The sequence below is a fragment of the Somniosus microcephalus genome, chromosome 15 (assembly GCF_052327205.1).
Source record: "Somniosus microcephalus isolate GS21.2 chromosome 15, FLI_Smic_1.0, whole genome shotgun sequence".
NCBI classification, from domain to species: Eukaryota; Metazoa; Chordata; class Chondrichthyes; order Squaliformes; family Somniosidae; genus Somniosus; species Somniosus microcephalus.
In genome coordinates this window covers 63,694,829-63,715,257 of record NC_141001.1, presented here as the reverse complement: position 1 = coordinate 63,715,257, position 20,429 = coordinate 63,694,829, and the positions used below count along the sequence as shown (strand labels likewise).

The 20,429-nt window shown below is 38.8% G+C and overlaps 1 protein-coding gene across 4 annotated transcripts in view; it reads left to right on the top strand.

Moving 5' to 3' along the window:
- The window catches only part of pde3b (phosphodiesterase 3B), a 324,393-nt gene extending 304,707 nt beyond the window's left edge, over positions 1–19,686 (top strand). The window contains exons 9-16 of one of the 4 annotated variants that reach the window (XM_086007903.1): positions 1,722–1,856; positions 3,538–3,649; positions 7,765–7,878; positions 10,175–10,374; positions 15,816–16,019; positions 16,935–17,099; positions 17,457–17,724; positions 18,055–19,686. In XM_086007903.1, the coding sequence (XP_085864029.1) occupies positions 1,722–1,856; positions 3,538–3,649; positions 7,765–7,878; positions 10,175–10,374; positions 15,816–16,019; positions 16,935–17,099; positions 17,457–17,724; positions 18,055–18,299 (1,443 nt within the window). In that variant the 3' untranslated portion in view covers positions 18,300–19,686. Of the gene's footprint in view, positions 1–1,718; positions 1,857–3,537; positions 3,650–7,764; positions 7,879–10,174; positions 10,375–15,815; positions 16,020–16,934; positions 17,100–17,456; positions 17,725–18,054 lie in introns of all 4 variants that reach the window. The other 3 variants (XM_086007902.1, XM_086007901.1, XM_086007904.1) reach the window with 3 other exon arrangements.
- The last annotated feature ends 743 nt before the right edge of the window (positions 19,687–20,429 follow it).

The window sequence follows — 20,429 nt, the reverse complement described above, 5'->3', positions numbered from 1 at the left end:
GGCGAAGAAGTTGAGGGCGGTGGTGACTTTGACAACCACTGGTTAGGCGTGTCCACCAGGTCCTCTGGGCAGCAGGTCTTCTTCCAGCAAGCTACAAATGTCTGCCATGACCTAGCGCAATAGCCTGAGCCTCCTGAAGCATTGCTGTTCAGTCATGTCATCCTCTGCCTGTATACCCTGTGTTGGGGGTATTGCCTCCGGTGCGGTGCACCCCTGTGCTGATCCCCTCTCTCCTGTGGAGCATCAGGTCAGTGAGGAGAAGGCTGCTGCAGGTATGGTTTGTGTTGGGGCTCATCTTAATCCGAATCTGAGGTCCAAGGTGAAACAGCATAAGCAGCACTCGTGCTGATCTGATAGATGCCAGGTAAAGTGGAGATCAGAGGCACAATCTTCCAATGTAGTGAGAGTGGCTTCGGCGGTTGCAGAAATCACCTGCAAACTCCTTAAAGCAAAATCTCTGCACAAAATGGTGTCAACAAGAGCCTTTCCCTTAGGCAAGGAAGCGGGTGTAAGGTATGTGTATTTATGTGCTTTTTCCAGCTGTCACTTAATGAATTAGAACAATGGCCACTGAGCTCCTGCCTTCCCATCACAGGTGAGTGTCCTGAGGTTTGTGAATTCCGTGCGCAACTAGTTAAAGATGAAACCTCATCTTAGAAAGGCTGTGAAGGGTGTCTCAACGAGCAGTTAATTACCTCCAATAAGGTCACCCGCCTCTTAGGAGCGGGTCCGTGGAGTGCTTCGAAATGCGCCCCAGTTAAATGTGGAAGTCGCGGGATGACGGTGGGTTCCCGACACGCTGTCAATTTCAGTGCTTTTAACTGCTGACCCACTCCCAAACCCGCACGCTCTGCAATGGGAAAATTCCGGCCAATGTTTCAGGTCAATGACCTTTCATCAGAATTGGAAGAAGTTGGAGATTTAACAGTTTATAAGCAAGTACAGAGCTTGGGGAAAAGAGAGAGGGGAGGAAAGAACAAAGGGTGTAAGATAGGCTGCAGGCCAGGAATGATTAAATGACAAAAGAGATGTGGTGCAAAGCAAAAGGGATATGATAATGGGACAATAAAGAAACAAAAGATGGGTCCAGAGGAGGTATATGGCAACAGCAGAACCATCACCAGCACCTGCTGTCTGAGAAAATGGGGAAAGTGGTTATGATCTGCAGTTGTTGAACTCAATGTTAAGGCCGGTAAGTTGTAAAGTGCCTTATCGTAAGATGAAGTGCTATCCCTCGAGCTTGTGTTGAGCTACAGTATAGGAGGCGAAGGTCAGAGGAGGTGAGAGTGGGAGTAGGATGGTGAATTAAAATGGCAAGTGACCGAAACCTCAGGGTCATGCTTGCCGACTGAACGGAGGTGTTCAGCAAAGCGATCGCCCAATCTGCTTTTATCTCGCCAATGTAGAGGAGACCGCATCGTGAGCATCGAATACAGTATATTAAATTGAAAGAAGTACGTGTAAATCGCTGTTTCAGCTGGAAGGAGTGTTTGGGGCCCTTGATGGTGGGAAGGGAGGAGGTTAAAGGGTAGGTGTTGCATCTCCTGCGCCTGCATGGGAAGGTGCCGGGGAAGGGGAGCGAGTGTTGGGGGTGATGGTTATTGGAGCAGTATTTGACAATATTGTTGATATTAGTAAAAGGAAAAGATTTTTCATTATACTATGATGTTGAGGTACTGTGGCATAACCATTGATATTTGACTTCTTTAAATCGACAGCAGTTGCCAGAGCTATTGCTTGAGCCGATAAAAACACAAGGCACAGAGCTGTTCATGGAAAAGCTAAATAGTTGGAATTTTCCCATTTTTGAACTTGTAGAGATGACAGGTGGACAATCTGGAAGAATTCTTAGTCAGGTTAGTTTTCTAGCTAATGTTTTATTTTGTTATGGTTAATTGCAAGTTAATTTTGACACAAAACCTTATACGCTATGACATGAAATAAAAATAATATAAAACAATCCATAATGCCCATATATGGTTTAAAAATTTGAGTAGATTCACCAGCCAAAAATCCACCTTCATAAAGTTGGGCATATATTTTTATAGTTGAGATTTTGAACCTTCATCAATTATTTTGTGACCTTTGTTCTGCATTGCTAATTCCTAGTTCTATGATTCTGTGAGCCAGCAAAGTGCTCTTTTATGAAATATTCATGTACAGGAGTGAACCAGTTTCTCTTCCAGCATTTTCTGTTTTTATTATTGCTTAAAGTAATCAGCAGGTCAGGCAGCGTCTGATGAGAGAGAAACAGAGTTAACTGATGTTCTGACGGAGGGTCATCGACCTGAAACATTAACTCTGTTTCTCTCTCCACAGATGCTGCCTGACCTGAGTATTTCCAGCATTTTCTGTTTTTATTTCAGATTTCCAGCATCCACAGTATTTTGCTATTGTATTAGTGATCTTTAAGCAATACCCCAGCTGAAGTGATATTGAAAGGTGTTGTCTGTTCTCAACTGGCTTGCTAAATGGAGCAATGGTCCAGTTGCAGCACCCCCACCACAAAGGGACTGAGAGGAAAGATGAATGATCCTACTCCTCCTCAGTTCTTTCAGAGGGGAGATGCCCAGCATTCACAACACTTTCCCACAGCAACATCGTTGTGATTGGGAACCAGGAAGTGTACCTCATGCTGACTGACTATTATTGACAGCAATGATAAAGAGGATTTTGAGCGAAATGGCATAGCTGGAGGTGAAATCATGATGACAAAAGATAATAGTGAAGATGCCCAAGTAGGGAATATATTTACATTAAATAACTATATCATCTTAATGGCCTTTTTAAAATGTGAATTAAAAAAGTATTTGATGTGGTTATAAAGCAGTGGGGAAATGCAGATTCAATGCAACAAAATTCCCAATGTGTCTGCAGTGAAGTAGAGGCTGGGTGCCTTTCTGAGAATTGAGAGGTGGAGGAATTACATCTGTGTCTCTTGCTGGCTGGTTGAAGGGCAGCATTGTGAAAAACCTGAAAGGTAATATCCCATGTGTAGGTGGTGTGTGGTTTGAGAGAGTGAGGGAAAATGAAGGAATTTTTACACCAAAAAGAAAAAGTAGCAAGATTATAATTTTGTTCTCATTTATATAAAAAAAAAGCCACACAAAGAAATCATGCATGTTTCCTTGTATATTTTTCTAATTTTCCTATTAATACAAAGAAGTACTATAAACAGACAGCTGATAGCCTTGGAAATGTTACTGTCGAAATTCACTATCCTCTGGCACTGCTCATAGCATACTGCCAAATAAATTTTGAAGTGCATGTATGTGCTACAAATATACGGTGTCTATATATATATATATATATATATATATATATATAAAATAAATATAAATAATATACACACACACAATATGGCCGTGCATAAACCAATGATGGAGAATCTAACGTATAATTATACCAAACAAGATAACAAATGTACAGTGATAAGTTAAAAATGTGAGAATTCTGAGTCTCTGCATTCTGTGTCTTTTATCAGCTAGTCTCACTTTGTGAGCTTTAGTAACCAACAAAACCATTTTGGTGTTTTAGGTCATTTATTCCCTGTTTCTTGATACTGGCTTATTCGAACTCTTCAAAATCCCCGTTCGGGAGTTTCTGAACTACTTTTGTGCACTGGAGAATGGTTACCGTGACATTCCTTGTAAGTATTAATAGCTTCCCTATCTATCTAACACCTACATATCTATATGTAGAATATATTCTCATCTGTGGCATTGCACATGGTAAGTCAGAGAGAATGCTTTGCTTCGTATTTGTCTGTTTTTCTCTCTTCCCTGCTTCTGCTTTTCTCTTTTCTCTCCAGCTTCTCTCTCCCTAACTTATTTTTACTTATCTCTCTCTTTTGACTCTTTCCTCTTTCACTTCTCTGTATTTTGCTTGGTTTTCTTTGAGGTTGGAGGTGGTGGGTGGCCTGGTGTGGCAGTGAAGGAGCCACTGACGGCAGCAGGATGCATTTTTTGGTGGTAATTGCAGGGAAAATGTTGCTCTCTCGGTTTATTTTCCATACCCTTTCCCTAACACCCGTGCTTTTCTCTCCTCGGGCTCCCATCGCATCCCCTACCCTTTCTCTTTCCCACTACCTCATCTTCCTATCCCCTTGCTCTGCTGTCATTGACCTCATCCTTAACCCTCAAGTACTCCCTTCCACTCTCACTCATTCCCCACAGTGGCAGATGGTAAGAGGCCCCCTCAGCTTCAACCTGTTTCCGTCCTCTTATCCTTTCTTTTACCCACCCCACCTCATCTATTTCCCTCAGAAGAGACTTTGTTTGGTTTCAAGATTCAATGAAAATAATACAATAAATGTTCTCTTTAATTGGCCTGTAATGCAATTGTACAGTGGCTTTTGTACTACAGTAAATGGTTAGTTGAACCCAATGATTAATAGGTCTTTGTTTTTAGCAGTACCAAAACACAAGTAAAATAGCCTGGAAGGAGGCAGAATTCATGGAATACCACGCATTCACAATACTGTCTTAAATGACCACCAAAAACATGCAATGAACATTTTATTTTCCTTCAAGCTGTTTGTTATGCTCGTCTATTTCAGGGTTTCTCAGCCGAGGGTCCGCGGGCCCCTAGTGAGACGATTTCAGGGGGTCCACCAGTTGGTTTGTCCCATCAATATGCAGGAGAGACTACTGATGTTTTCGGCATAAACATCAGTCGTCTCCCCCTGTATAGTGAGACGAGTGGAATAGTCTCAGCTATACAAAGACTGTGCATGCACAGTCAATTCTTGCTGTTGGACACCATTTGAACGCTTAGACAAGTCCCTTTGCGTGTCATTGATTTTACAGTGGTATTTATCTTGGTAAGTTTTTTCTGATCCAGCCCTAATCGCTTCCACGTTCATAAACCACCCACTAGTAAAAGACTCACTAGTCTTGACAAAGAGTTTGACTCGAAACCTTGACTCTATTTCTCTCTCCACGGATGTTGCCTGGCCTGCTGAGTTTTTCCAGCATCTTCTGTTGTTATTTCATAAACGACTTGCCGCTTTTAACTGTTAAATAAAATAGTGGAAGTTATAACTTCTCTTCCGGGGGTTTAAAACCTGAGTTGGAAGTGGGGAAATCCACGAGGTAGTCCGGCATTGAGTGGGCCAAGGTAGCGCGAGCCTTCCTTTCAACGCTTTTCTTTCCCCTCGTGCAGAGCTGCCCTGTGTCAATTGGAAGCTGCCTGCATTTGAGAAGAGCGTCGTCAATGGAGAGAGTGCGCGCTCGCCACGTGGCCTTATAAGGGCGGGGGGTGAGGAAAGAAAGAGACTTTCCAGTCTCTGGGCCTGCGGCAAGGCCGTAATAATTAAGATCTGCTGTGACTCTCTCCTTGAATGTCTTCAGTCTGAGTTAATAAAATAGCTGAACGCGTCATCACAATTTTCCTCGTGCCTCAGACTCGGAGCATTATATTCATGGCCATGTGCTTCTCTGACGGACGGATAGCCCTAGTCTGGGCGCTACTGTCCTTTGAGATACTTTTAGCTGTTTGTGAAAGAGTCGGGAGCAGGAAAGAGCGGGGCTGCCTTTGTCACTAGAGGATTTATGGCGATGAGGTCGGGTGAGTGAAGTCGCTTTGGGCCCTGTTTATTTCTCCATTTCTCTCGTGTGCCGTACGCCTCCACCATTAATTCAAGTCACTGGCTTTCACTGCAGTGTTGGGGTTTGGTATCAAAATAAGAGAGAAGTTCTGTTTCTGAAATGGACGACGTGGACCTGGAATTTAAGTCCAGTCTGACTGTGCACATAACGAGCCTGCAGTGAGCACTGCGCTTGTTGCTCCTGGTTCATTTCCTGTTAAGCAAATGGTTGATGGGGTGGAGCAGACCGTGGGCAGCAAATGGGCACATCATGTCAATTTAGGATAAAAACATAAAATGCTGGAAATACTGAGCAGGTCAGGCAGCATCTGTGGAGAGAGAAACGTTTCAGGTTGATAACCTTTCGTCAGACCTGCAACGTTAACTCTTTCACTCTCTGCAGATGCTGCCTGACCTGCTGAGTATTTCCAGCATTTTCTGTTTTTATTTCAGATTTGCAGCATCCACAGTATTTCACTTTTGTATTACTGGACAATAAATGTTGGCCCTGCCAGCGAGCAGGCAGGATACTGTAATACACAGTGCAGCCCGTTAGTACAGGTAATCGCTCAGATATCAGAGCAGAGACAATAGTGTATAACATAGTCGGTTAGTACTGAGACAGTGAGTGGGGTTGCTTGATCCAGAAACCCTCCCCCATTTAAATTTAGGACTTAATAAATTTTTCTTTATGTAAGGTGTAGAGCTATTAATATCTGGTAACTAATTTTTGTAGAGAAAAAATACGTGTGTTGTGTTACAGGGGGTCCGTGGAATTTTTATAACACTGGAGTGGGGCTTCGGAATCAAAAAGGTTGAGAACCCCTGGTCTATTTTGTTTTCTTTTACCTGTCACTTCGTCATTTGCTTTTGAAGTACCATCTGTGTATTAGTATTAATTAATTACTACTTTTTTTAATATGTTAGCTATCCGTCTCTAATGATATAGCAATTAAAACAAAAAACAAACCACCACTTGAAATGGAATTCATGAGAAACTTCTTTCCCCAGAGAGTGGTTAGAATGTGGAACTTCCCACCCCATGCAGTATTTGAGGCGAATAGCATGGATGCATTTAAGGGGAAGATTGATAAGTACATGAGGGAGAAAGGAATAGAAGGATATGCTGAAATAAATACAAAAAATGCTGGAAATATTCAGCAGGTCAGGCAGCATCCGTGGAGAGAGAAACAGTCACCGATTCAGGTCGAAGGATATGCTGATAGGGTTAGATGAAGTAGGGTGGGAAGAGGCTCGTGTGGAGCATAAACACCGGCATAAGACCCCATGGGCCGAATGGCCTGTTTCTGTGCTGTAACTTACAAGTAATTTTATGTAAAATGCCAATACTTTAAGACTTCAATTAAAAACAAATTTGCATGAATTTATTTCCTTTCCATTTTATATTAAAATATAATAATTGATTGTTAATTTATCTGGAATGCATGTTCCAGGCATATAACTAAGACTTTTTTCTCTGTTTGCTGCCTTGGAGCACACGAGATAGCTGTTGTTACTCTCATTTTGCAAAATTGTAAGTCATCACTTCAAGGGGAATTTGGCTGGACGGTCTCGAGTACAAATTTTGAGGTACTCCGTTTCAGCCAGAACAAAAATGGAGGCACTACAAATAAGATAACTGTTTCCAGGTATAAAAAGAGAAATATTAGCCAGGGCTCCCATTAGGTGTGTGTGGGAGGGGAGGGGGGAGTGTTAGTGGTAGTTACCAGGTTGAGGGCAGAGATCCAACTTCTCTCTCTTGGTCAAATAACCTGCTGATATTCGCTACCATAACTTATACAAGATGACTGAGAATTCGGATTCACCATATTTCCACCCCTTTGAAACCACATCTCAGCACGAGTTGATGCCTTCCAAAGAGGAGCAATGGGGGAACATTGGTGGAGAAGGCTGGAGGGGAAAAAAAAGTCAAAAACTGATATTGCCATGCAGGGTTGGGGGGGGGGCGGGGGCGGTGAGTGCGGGTGGCAGAAGGGTAGAAGAGCATCTACCACAATGATGTCTCATGATGTGAAATAAATGGTGATTGTTGTGTTTATCAACAAAGGGAGACATTTTCCCAACCATTATCGGGGTGTTGATGCTCCTTTAAAGAGAAAGGAAAATCATTAATTTTTTTTACTTTTTCTGTTGTCTTGTGCCACTATTCTGAATAGACCACAACCGTGTCCATGCCACTGACGTGCTTCATGCTGTTTGGTACTTAACAACACGGCCTATCCCAGGATTCCAGCAAATAAACAGTGATCATGTGACAGGAAGTGACACAGGTATATGCTTTGCACTGAATTAGTATCAGTTTTGCTCTGAGATAAAGAAAATGTAAATTTGGAGAGTGATGAATATACAGGAAACTCTTTGGTATCCGGGACCGGGATGGTGCCGGTTGATTAAAAATTCCGGATGACGGAGAGGGTTATCTACCGAGGCTATTTTTAACAAACAAAAATAAAAAAATCAAGAAATGTGCAGTATTCAGTAGTTGGACTTCCGACAGCGCCAAGAGGCCGAGTAGTGGCAGTTTGGAGAACTACCCTCACTGACTAACTCGGCCACCGCTGGAGACTCAGACTCGGCAACATTGCCGGTTATTGAGGTGTTGTTTTCGGAGTATGAATTTTGCCGGCTAATAGAGAATTCCGAATATTTAGGTGCCGTTTAAACGAGAGTTTCCTGTATCTATATTTTAACATGATTGGACATTTTTGACTATTAATTTAGAACTGTGTTTGTTTATTCCTGACTCCTGGAATGGTTCTTCACATTCAGTATAGTATTGCTTATACATATTCAATATGCATAATTTTTAGTTTCCTTCATGAAAATGTACTTTTTTGTGCATTTTAAGATACAGGAAATCCATGGGTACCTAACTTAATTGATAGCTATCACAGTTTAAAATGTGTAGTGTCACCTCTTTGCAATGACATGCCTCTTACATTGTTTCTATCCCATTGCATGTCATTATGATAGTTAATAGCTGTACACCACCCACATGGAGGAGCATTATAAGAAAATGTTTCATTGACATTTAAGAAAATTGCATTTGATAGGTTTAAAAACATAAGTACTGTTACGTTTTCAGTTAGGATGGAGGGAAAAATCACAAAAGCCTTTCTAAGTATTAAAAATAAATCATTTTTGAAGTCGATTTAAAATACAGCTTTTCGGAGACAAAGAAAAGCTATTTCTTTTTGAGCTACAAATCAATCATTTTGCTCAGTTGAGAAGCAGGCTGTCATGTACCAAAATGTTTGCTATGCTACTCACTCCATTTCAACATTGTTATTCTTGCTGGCATATTACATAATTTAGCCACTTTATTTTACTAGATGCCTTGAATATGGTAGGAAGTTACACATAACAGTATGGGCCTTCTGAGTTGCAAGCATCAAAGTTCTTGTTCTTTGAGGGGGAAAATCAAAAAGCCGTTTGATGTCAAACATTTTTAACATGACCTATTTGTGCCTTAAGGTTTAAGTCACTATAATGAAGAACCAGCAAAATAACCTTTCACCTGGAGTACTTTAACAGTCAGGAAGAACTGAGTTAAAGTTCATACTGTGAAGGTGATACCAAATAGGTGTGCTAGTTGTTATTCTGTGTCAGTAGGTTAGACCTAATATTATAACATGGGGAGGAGTATTTTATGGAATTAACTACTTGTATTCTATAGTATGATGTGCTGATATGCATCTCTCTATTATATACAGTGCTTTAATTTTATATTATCATAATTGAAGGCAAAGTTGAAGATTTGCTTTTCATCATGGTTCTTCTAAAATTAAACATTCAGGTTTCTTACAAAGCATTTAAAACTACATAACTGCAAAGACATTTTCATCACAATCCATTTCCATAATAGTGGCAATTCAGACTGCTGCATTAGCATATCAATTTAATATGTTGCTTAATTAAAAATACAGTTTAAAAAACTTTTTGTGTACTGACAAGATTCAAATTAGAGTATTAAGGAAGTGTCCCGAGATAGTCCATAGTCTCAAACTACTGTCTGTATTCTGCATTTTTTAGGGCCAAAAATGTATGTAATTGTTAGCAGGAGGTGCTTTTAAGTTGTACTGTTTGCTGTGTTGATTTCTTTCGAATATTTTTCGAGGTTTTTAAAAGGCAAAAATTGCAACTGACATTAGTAATTGTTAATTACAATACTGAAATAACCATATTTTGAAAGCTCAAAGGAAGTTAAATGCTTGCCAAAAGATTTAGGAGCAAACAAGACTTAGGACTAGATTCAGCAATGCATAATTTCACTTTTCTCTCCAATATGATATGATTGCTTCATCTTTTTTACAGCAGCAATTCTGAAAAATGGTTCAGTTTATAGGACTAATGTGGCAACTTTCACCTTGTAGTCAGTCAGTTTGATATTAAGGTGATCAAAATATATTTTATGATTTGCAAAGTGTACTGGATTTCAATCATTACAAGTAACTACAGAAAATACTGTAATTTTTTTCTGGGAAGCTTATTCAGAATCTCTGCATAAGCTGAAAAGGTTATGTGACATCCATTAAAATACATTTGTAAACATTCAATATTTCTTAGATTCTGACAGTGGAATATCACCAGGCCGGGTTGCCTATATGTTTTCCAGAAGTTGTGCCATTTCTGATGACAGCTATAGCTGCCTTGCATCAAACATCCCAGCTCTGGAGTTAATGGCACTTTACGTTGCGGCCGCCATGCATGATTATGATCATCCTGGGCGTACAAATGCATTCTTAGTTGCAACAAATGCACCTCAGGTAAGTGAGTCTGACTAAGCATGGATATAATATGAATTACTTGATTAAATCATTGCAGTAAAGCATTTCTAAAAACACCAGAAGGCGTAGTTCTTGCTGAGTTGATGCAGGACCTTGGTGCTGGTCAAGAATTAGTCAGGGTCTTTGCTCAAGCTTTTTCCTGGTGGGCAATTAAATCAATTTACTCAAGCTTACCACTTACAGAAATTGGACATTTTACACCTGAAATTATAATTCCTGTAGTCAGTGAAGGTAAGTAGTGGCATTGTGCCCTAGCAATAAGTTTGTGTCCTGCTCTGCTGAGTAAAAGGCTCCAGCCATTTGTAGCAGGAGGAGTGGAGGTGTTTTTTTCTGTTATTTTCTTGCCCAATTTCTCCCCTCCCCTCCTAAAACCATAGTCTCCTTGCAAGAGTATGGTTCTGCAGGCCCTCAATTTCTCTGCACTGATATTTTTATCAGTGGGTTGTGAGTTATTAACTCATTTCAACTTCAGTAATCTTTCACTACAGCACATCCAATGTACTTCATTTTTATCAGTATGATATGCTTTACTGAAAAGTAATTTTAGTTGACAACAGCAAATTGCTATAACTTTGAAAGATAAAAGATAGATTCAAAATCAGTGGCAAAAAGATCTAGAGGAGAGGAGAACTTTTTTCACTCAGAGTTGTCGGGATCTGGAACGCTCCACCTGAAAAGGTGGTGGAAGCCGAGTCCATAAATAATTTTAAAAGGGAGTTGGACAGATACTTGAGGATGAGAAACCTACAGGTTTACGGACAAAAAGCGGGAATGTGGGACTAAGCATGTCTACTTTTTTCTAAGAGCCAACACAGGCATGATGGGCCGAATGGCCTCCTTTTGTGCTGTAAGTTTTTATTTTAACATACATCTCCCCTGTCGATACATACAGAGAAGTCATACAACAGACTACATTATTTTGAAATGACACGTATTCTAAAAAAAGCTTTATTGCATGAGTTTTAGTAGCTTTGAATTTGGTGCAGTCAGCAAATAAGATTCTATGAAGTAAACATTTCATTTGCATTTATGTTTTTCACCATCATGTAGGTTACAAGTATATAAAGTAAAATGTTCCCTTTTTAAATTTTATTTGTGAAGTTCATTTGGTTAAATCTAAACAATTAAAGATTGAAATACAGTCTTAGATATTTCAGGTAAGGTGCTGAAGGAATGAGCCGATGGACTAAGTTACTTTATTGCTCTATTCGTTATTATCTACACGGGATTTGTCACTAACCTCTGGAGTACTGCAATGGCAATTCACCAAAATAACACATTACGGTTTATTTCAAGAGTATACTGAATCAAGACATAGTGTTTTTGTTCGGTATGTTACTTTATAATTTTTTTTGCAGAAAATCAGCTTTTAGCTGACATACAGTAGATGAGATGTATTTTCTAAAAACTGATGAAGCCTTTCAGTACCCATAGGGTTAATACAATAATGAATTTTTGCAAAGCAATTGAAAGGACTCCAAATAATCCAACAAGGTCATTAATATGTAGTACCCTGTACTTTGAAAATAAAATCTAAACACAGTATGTGGTATAAATAGCCTAAGGGAAAATAACATATTCATCAAATAAGGTTTGAAATGGAATTGGATTTTAATCTTAATAATTCAAGCTAAAACTTTTGTCTTGTGTCTTACAAAATTGCATAAGGTTCACACTTAAACCTGAACAATTCTTTTTGGAACACCGATTACAATATCAAGGTTGCATTCAAATTTTAAATTCTGTTTCAAGGTTCTTGGAAACAGTATTGATTTCTATTTCTAACCACAGTTGCACAATTTTAAATTATTTTTACCACTTCAGTACTGATAGAATGTGGCTTCAGGGCAGTCAAATCCTCAAAGCACTTAGTGGTTTTGCAGTAGAACATCTTCGTAATGTATTGTTGAAATACGCATTTATTGAAAGTCACGCTACTGAATTGGTTGAAATATAAAGTTAGTTATAATACCAATTGCAATTACTTGGAATAATTTCCTTAACTGTAATTTATTCATTACATTATCTACATGGAATATACAGGAAACTTTGGTTTATCCGGAGGTTGTATGTCCGGAATACTCGATCTAACGGCAAAAATCAGGAGCCGTTTTCTATAAGTTTTTTTAGTTCTCGTTTTTTTTCCCAGTCAGGCACTGCAAGGTCTGTAGCTATAGCAACAGCTTCAGCTAGAGATGCTTGCAGCTACAGCCGACTCTTTAGAAGCTGTTGCTAAGCAACAGTGTTTGTTGTCAGATACGGAGATGAAAACCTCCGTATGCTTCAACATTAACTTTGTATGTCCGGCAGTTTTGATAGATCGGCAACACGCCGGTCCCGTCGGTGCCGGATATCACAAAGTTTCCTGTCGTTGTTGACCACAAAGTTGCAGTATTATGGATGAACTGCCAAGTGTGGTTAATTTGTACAGATTTTTCAGCCAAGTACTATTTTTTTTTTAACTCTTCAGTTTTACTTATTTTTATGACAAATTATTTACAACTATGGTTGAGGTCAAAGTTAATCAATTATTTTTTGGCAATCTTGTTTTAGCATTCTTATACTGGAGCTTCGGTTTATGTTACCAATCTGATCTTTAAGAGTACTTCCAAATGCTAAACAGTGTCCATTTCAGACACGAGAATAAAGAATTGTGTGCATCTTATGCAGTGGCGCAACTGATGCCGTGCAGCCTAGCCATTCTAGTGTGACTTCCAATGGTATATTCTGTACATTTAATTTCATAGGAATCTTCACAACAAAATGATCTATTTTTAACATTTTAAGAACATAAGAAATAAGAGCAGAAGTAGGCCATACGGCCCCTTGAGCCTGCTCCAGCATTCAATAAGATCATGGCTGATCATCGACCTCAACTCCACTTTCCTGCCTGATCTCCATATCCCTTGATTCTCCTAGAGTCCAAAAATCTATCTATCTCAGCCTTGAATATACTCAAAGACTCAGCATTCACAGCCCTCTGGGGCAGGGAATTCCAAAGATTCACAACCCTCTAAATGAAGCAATTCCTCCTCATCTCAATATTAAATGGCCTACCCCTTATCTTGAGACTAAGCCCCCTAGTTTTAGACACTCCAGCCAGGGGAAACAACCTCTCAGCATCTACTGTCAATTCCCTTCAGAATCTTGTATGTTGTATGAGATCACCTCTCAATCTTCTAAACTCCAGAGAGTATAGGCCCATTCTACACAATCTCTCATCATAGGACAGCCCTCTCATCCCAGGAATCAATCTAGTGAACCTTCATTGCACTGCCTCCAAGGCAAGTATATCCCTCCTTAGATAAGAAGACCAAAACTGTGCACAGTACTCCAGGTGTGGTCTCACCAACGCCCTGTACAATTGTAGCAAGACTTCCTTACTCTTATACTCCAACCCCCTTGCAATAAAGGCCAACATGCCATTTGCCTTCCTTATTGCTTACTGTACCTGCATGTTAGCTTTCTGTGTTTATTGCAGGAGGACACCCAAATCTCTCTGAACAGCAACATTTTAAAGTTTCTCACCATTTAAAAAATATTCTGTTTTTCTATTCTTCCTGCCAAAGTGAATAACCTCACATTTCCCTGCATTATACTCCATCTGCTACCTTACTGCCCACTCACGTAGTCTATCTATATCCCTTTGCAAACTCTTTGTGTTCTCCTCACAGCTTACTGTCCCACCTAGCTTTGTATCATCAGCAAACTTGGATACATTACACTCGGTCCCTTCATCTCGGTCATTAATATAGATTGTAAATAACTGAGGCCCCAACACTGATCCTTGCGGCACCCCACTAGTTACAGCCTGCCAACCTGAATAAGAGATTTTATCCCTACTCTCTCTCTTTCTGTCCGTTAACCAATCCTCCACCCATGCTACTATATTACCCCCAACCCCATGAGCCCTAATCTTGTGTAATAACCTTTTATGTGGCACCTTATCGAATGCCTTTTCAAAATCCAAATATACTAGATCCACTGGTTCCCCTTTATCTACCCTGCTAGTTACATCCTCAAAAAACTAATAAATTTGTCAAACACGATTTCCCTTTCATAAAACCATGTTGACTCTGCCTAATCATGTTATGATTTTCTAAGTGCCTTGATACCATTTCCTTAACGATGGTTTCCAGCATTTTCCCGATGACTAATGTCAGGCTAACTGGCCTGTAGTTCCCTGTTTTTTTTCTCTCCCTCCTTTCTTGAATAGCGGTGCTACATTTGCGACCTTCCAATCCGCTGGGACCATTCTAGAATCTAATCTAGGGAATTTCGGAAGATCAAAACCAATGCATCCACTATCTCTTCAGCCATCTCTTTTAGAACCCTAGGATGTAGGCCGTCAGGTCCAGGGGATTTGTTGGCTTTTAGTGACTTTTATGTTTTATAATTTTTCTGTAAAGTCACATTTACAATTCTGAGCCTCATCTGCCTGCTTAATATGGCAATTAAGAGGGCCGTGTATTTACCTGAAAATATGGTCGACATTGAACAGGATTCTTCCCAGATAAGAAACCTGCATTTCAGTTTATTCTATCTCCTGCTTATGCATTGTTTATTTCTTATATTTGCAATGTGGTCTTTGTTACAAGTTAATTTAAATCTGTTCTTTTAATTAAATATAGAATACTGAAAACCAGTTCAGAACAGTTGGAACTGAATGTTGTATTGAGTGTTTTTTCCTCTTTAAAGCTTAGAAGCATTCACTGTTAAGCGTATATTTGCCTTTTGCAATGCATTATAATGATGAATAACTTAAATGTTAAAAATCTAATTTGTAAATAGCTCAATATGTAGATAATACGGAATAAAGGTTTAATATTTGTTTTGGCAGTTCTCAACCATTTTGAATATAAAGTTCTTCAAGTAAACAAGTTCAGTGAGAAATAGTATGAGTTGCAGTAGGATTAGTCGTAGAGGCTGAAGTGCCAGCTGAATAGCAGTAATGCCTTGGCTAATGACCATTTGTGTTTGAGATATGATTGTGTGTAAGATAGAAGGTTAATTTTTAGCATGTACCCGTACAATGGTGAAGAGACCTAACTAAAGTTGTATGGGCAAGGAAAAGAGGAAATGAAACGGCCAACTTCTGATAGGCCAAGTGAGTGAAAAATAGTGGGAAGTGGTTTAATTGGAAACTGCAGTGTCAAAGTCCTCTGCTGTTAATCCGTCTTATTAAACATGGTAGCCTGTGAAGAATTTATTAACTAATTTTATAACATGATTGAAGTGCTGCTTCCCAGGTTCCTTTCCAAACTGTTAATATATATCTACATTGTAATACTAGAACACTCTCTTGATATTAGAATATTTGAAGCCTCAATGAAAAAAATGTTTGCAGCTGTAAATAGTTGTATTTTGAGTGATACATTTTTTCATTAATTGTAAAATCTTATTCTTTCAATACTTTCTAGGCTGTCCTTTATAATGACAGATCTGTCTTGGAGAATCATCATTCTGCCGCTGCATGGAACTTGTTTATGTCTCGTTCAGAGTTCAACTTCTTGGCAAATCTAGATCATGTTGAGTTCAAACGTTTTCGTTTCTTGGTGATTGAAGCAATCTTGGCTACTGATTTGAAAAAACATTTTGACTTCCTTGCTGAGTTTAACTCCAAGGTTTGTAAAGCAGGGTGTTGCCTGTTAATCAAGCATCATAGCTATGGCACAAGTGACCTCTACAAGAAACAAAATAGCCATGTCATCTCTTGTTTGACATATTTAGGAATTGCAAGCAAATTTTCTTCAATGTTGGCAAATCAGATCAGAACAAAAGGAAATGTGTTGGTAACAGTGCAAAATGAAAGATGCATAAAGTGAGTTCTGAACCACATTGGAAAAACAGATGTTTGTATTTCTCTTCTGTTTTGCCAATCTTGTCTCCTTTTCCTCCCCATCTATCTTAAGGACATGGGCTGTTGCTGTGGCTCATTCTCTGTCGTCACCCCTTGTACAATGGCCATTTTTCACATTTGAGCTTAAGACGGAGCAGGCTCAAAGGGCCAAATGACCTACTCCTGCTCCTATTTCTTATGTTCTTATGGTGACCATTGGTAGACTATTTCCCTGTAGAGGGTATTACAGCTGAGCCAAATCCTGTCCTCATTAAATGTCCACATACACATTCAGGCAGGATTAATCTTATAGTGATCAGAAGTGGAAACTCTGGCTGATTTCCCCTCCCCAGTGGTGCTAAGGCTTTTTGTGGTGCCCCGACTGCTGCCTCAGCTGAGAACAGCACAGAGAAGGGATTGAACCATGGACCATCTGCTCTGCATGCTTTAGTACTGTACCAGCTGTTGCCTTTACTTGCTAGAACATTGGGAAAGTGTTCAATAACATTTTTCTAATTGGCAACAGTTACATTAAAACCAAAATCTAAATTAAAGAATGACCTTGCTCCAAACAATGTATTACTACCAGTGGTTTTCTCCTGACTACTAGTATTTCATTTTTGGATAATTTTATATTTGGGGATGCAATGATAAATTGTAACTGTGTAAAGTTATACTAACATTGTTTACTGTCTCAAAGCAGGTAAATGAACTCAACAATCCAGGAATTGATTGGACCAATGAGAACGATCGTCTATTAGTGTGCCAGGTGTGCATAAAACTGGCTGATATCAATGGTCCTGCTAAGAGAAGGGATCTGCATCTGCAGTGGACAGAAGGCATCGTCAATGAATTCTATGAACAGGTTTCAGTTGCTTTTTTTTTCAAGAAAATATATCCTGGATGTTGTGAAGCATGGAGTTTATCCTCATTACAAGTGATGCATTGGTAACATAATATCCTAAATGGATTACCACATTTGTTCTACTCATTGTGTTACTGTACTTCACTAATATCTACTATTTATCCTCCATATTCTGCAATTATAATGTACTTGTTCCCACTGTAGTACAATAGTAATTCATTTAATGCAAATAGATTTGGAATAACCTCCTACAAATTACTTATCTCCCCATGAAATTTATAGTAAGTTCTGTTGTAGAAGTAAAGAGACTCATGATTTAATACTAGAGGATTTCTGATATTATTTTATGCTATACAGGGAGATGAAGAGGCAAGTCTTGGATTACCCATTAGCCCTTTCATGGACCGCTCTTCACCTCAGTTGGCTAAGCTGCAGGAATCTTTCATAACACATATTGTAGGTCCTCTATGTAACTCCTATGATGCTGCAGGATTACTACCAGGTCAGTGGATGGATGACGATGATATTGATCCGGAATGTGGTGAGGAGGAGGAGGATGATGATGATGCGGAATATTTAGAAACTGAAGATGAAATTGATGACGAGGATCTTGATCTCCCAACAAGTAAATTTTTTTAAAATTCTGAGTGATAGTAAATACTGCAAATAAGGTTTCATCTTCAATTATCTGGTAGAAATTCCATTATATTAAGACTCTGTTGTAGCATATCCACCAATATAAAGCACTTTTTTGTGACTCTCTTACTGTTATGCAACTTTTAAAGCAGGCTGTTTGTAATTGTTCCAAACAAAGTTGAATGGAGTCTACTTCGGTTGAAAATAAATCAAGAACGATGAACCTATAAAATACCTATGAAAGATGCTTTGTAAATTGGTCAGTAACAGTGACTACAAAAACTTAAAACATTTCTAATTTACTTCATTTGATTTATAGGGCAAAGGAGGAAGAGAAATTGTAGGCAAAGAATCTTCTGCCAGATTATGCACCACCTAACAGAAAATCATAAACTGTGGAAGAAGGTTATTGAAGAGGAAGAGCATGAACAGCAATGCAAGTCAGAGCTAAATATACAACAAACAGATAACTCATCCTTACCTCAAACTTCGGATGAAATCCAGGTAATTGAAGAAGCAGATGAAGAGGAGGAGAGGCAACAAGGGGAGGAGAAACAATGCTGAGAAGAGAAGATGCAGTGCTAAATAAACGAAATACTAAAGCCTCACTCTGCTGACACCAGAGACTGATATACTTCTTTGTTAAAAGGCCTTAATACTGTGAGAGGATTCTAGCGCTCAGCAGGATCCCACTCCTATGCACTTTCACCCATGGAAAGATTCGAGTTTGTACACCATGAAACAAAGCCCTTTGTGCCCTGTGGTGTCCAAATGTTTTCATGTTGATGCTGCCTTGCAGAATAAAGAGTGCTCAGTTTCCATGAGGTACTGGAGGATGGTGCAAAAACTTCAGCTTAGCAACTGCTGTTACCAAAGTGAACTGAAAGTTTGCCATTTTCCATTAGTAAGGAGGAAAGTGGATTTTAGGCATGTATCAGATGTCCAGCATCTATATCAGGTGGACTTGAAAATTGTGGATTGTCCCTGTAGGAGTTCAGAATGGAGCACTGCAGTAAAGAGCCTTGTTATAAGGACCCCTGTTTTTTTTTCTCCAAAAGTATCTGCTATAATGCAGGTAACAGATGTAGAATCTTTGTCTCATTATATGACTGCAGAAAAGAATGTTAGAGTGACTGAAAATTCCAGCTGCATCATTTTTCTGATGCCTTTTAATGTTGTGTACAATTTGCCTTGTTTGGTTTTGCCTTTTTTGTGCTGGAAATAATCAGAAATGCGCAGTGGCCAAGCATTTCAGTTTGCCTGAACATCACCGTATAATTGTTCTGTAATAGAACAAAGGAGTGATATTAATGATGAAGGGATTTTTAATGGTATTTTTTTTTTCACTGCAACTCAGGATCCACGCTAAGATACATGAAACAATGCCATTGAAGTTATGCAGGTTGAAAAAAAACAGTTGACTTAGTAAACACCTTATTTTAAGTCCATTTTTGTTTGGAAAGTTCAACTGGTCTTTCATGTCACATACCATACACAAACTTCCTCATTTATGTATCCACATTGCTAGTAATATGAGTTGGTTATTGCACATCATGATGCTGAAAGGTTACTGTATATTGCAATCAGTATACTTTGAAAATAGTATAATACTTGCCATTATGGTTTCAATATGATAGAGTATGGCATATCGTATAATATGTAGTGCTATTTTTTCACAGTAGAAATTCTAGACATTCCACAAGGGCATCGTACCTACTCAATTATTTATCTGCAAACTCATCCAGTGTAAAGGTGGTTGCAAAGAAAATGCATGTACAGCTCTTACACAATATTTGTAAGCTAGTTTAGGCTGCAGGTATGTAATTTCCTTATGCAGACTGTACAAAATAGCTACTGAAACAGTTGTGCACCTTTTTTAATACCAAACAAGTGTTTTCAATTATGCACAGCCAGAAACCTACATTATAAAAAGGATTAATTCATCTGAAAATGTTTGTATTAATAATAGATTGTACCAGAATGCATTTTCTATACCTGGAGTGGTTGATGTAAGTCGAGGGACTGCAATTATCATAAGATAGCAAGAGACTTCTACCATCACTGTCATGAGGAATAAGGCCTCTGACAACCATAAGAACATTTTATTGTTCATTTCTGCAACAATGTGTTTGTATGCCTTTTCACAGCCACTTACAATATTAACGCACTAAACCTCAAGTTGTCCTATTGGTAATGCAGTGAATGCCAAGCTCTTTGTCCTATTGTCTGTAATAGATCAGAATTCTTAAGTCAGTGTACCACTAATATGCATGTTATATAACAGACTGAACCACACCAGTGACTGATAATATTCATGGAACAAGGTATATAACTGTATAACGGTACTGTACTTGACTGACAAAGGAAGGAAAAGTTAAGCAAACTGAATGCACCAACCATGGTTGCCAAATCTTGTTAGCTGTGCACTAAATGCTACAAATATGAGCACCTCATAACAGCACATACTGTATGTAATTTATTCCATTAAAATACTCATGTTTATTTTTAGTGTGTGTATATATCTATATATATGTATTTTTTGATGCAATATATATATATAGATAGATATATAGTTGTAGTGTCAGATTTTAGTAACAATGTCTAGTCATCAGCTTTGGTGTTTAACCATTTTAAGTCTTCATTGTGTTTAAATACTTAGTTTTAAAATGTGACTAGGTAAACACTTTCATTTTT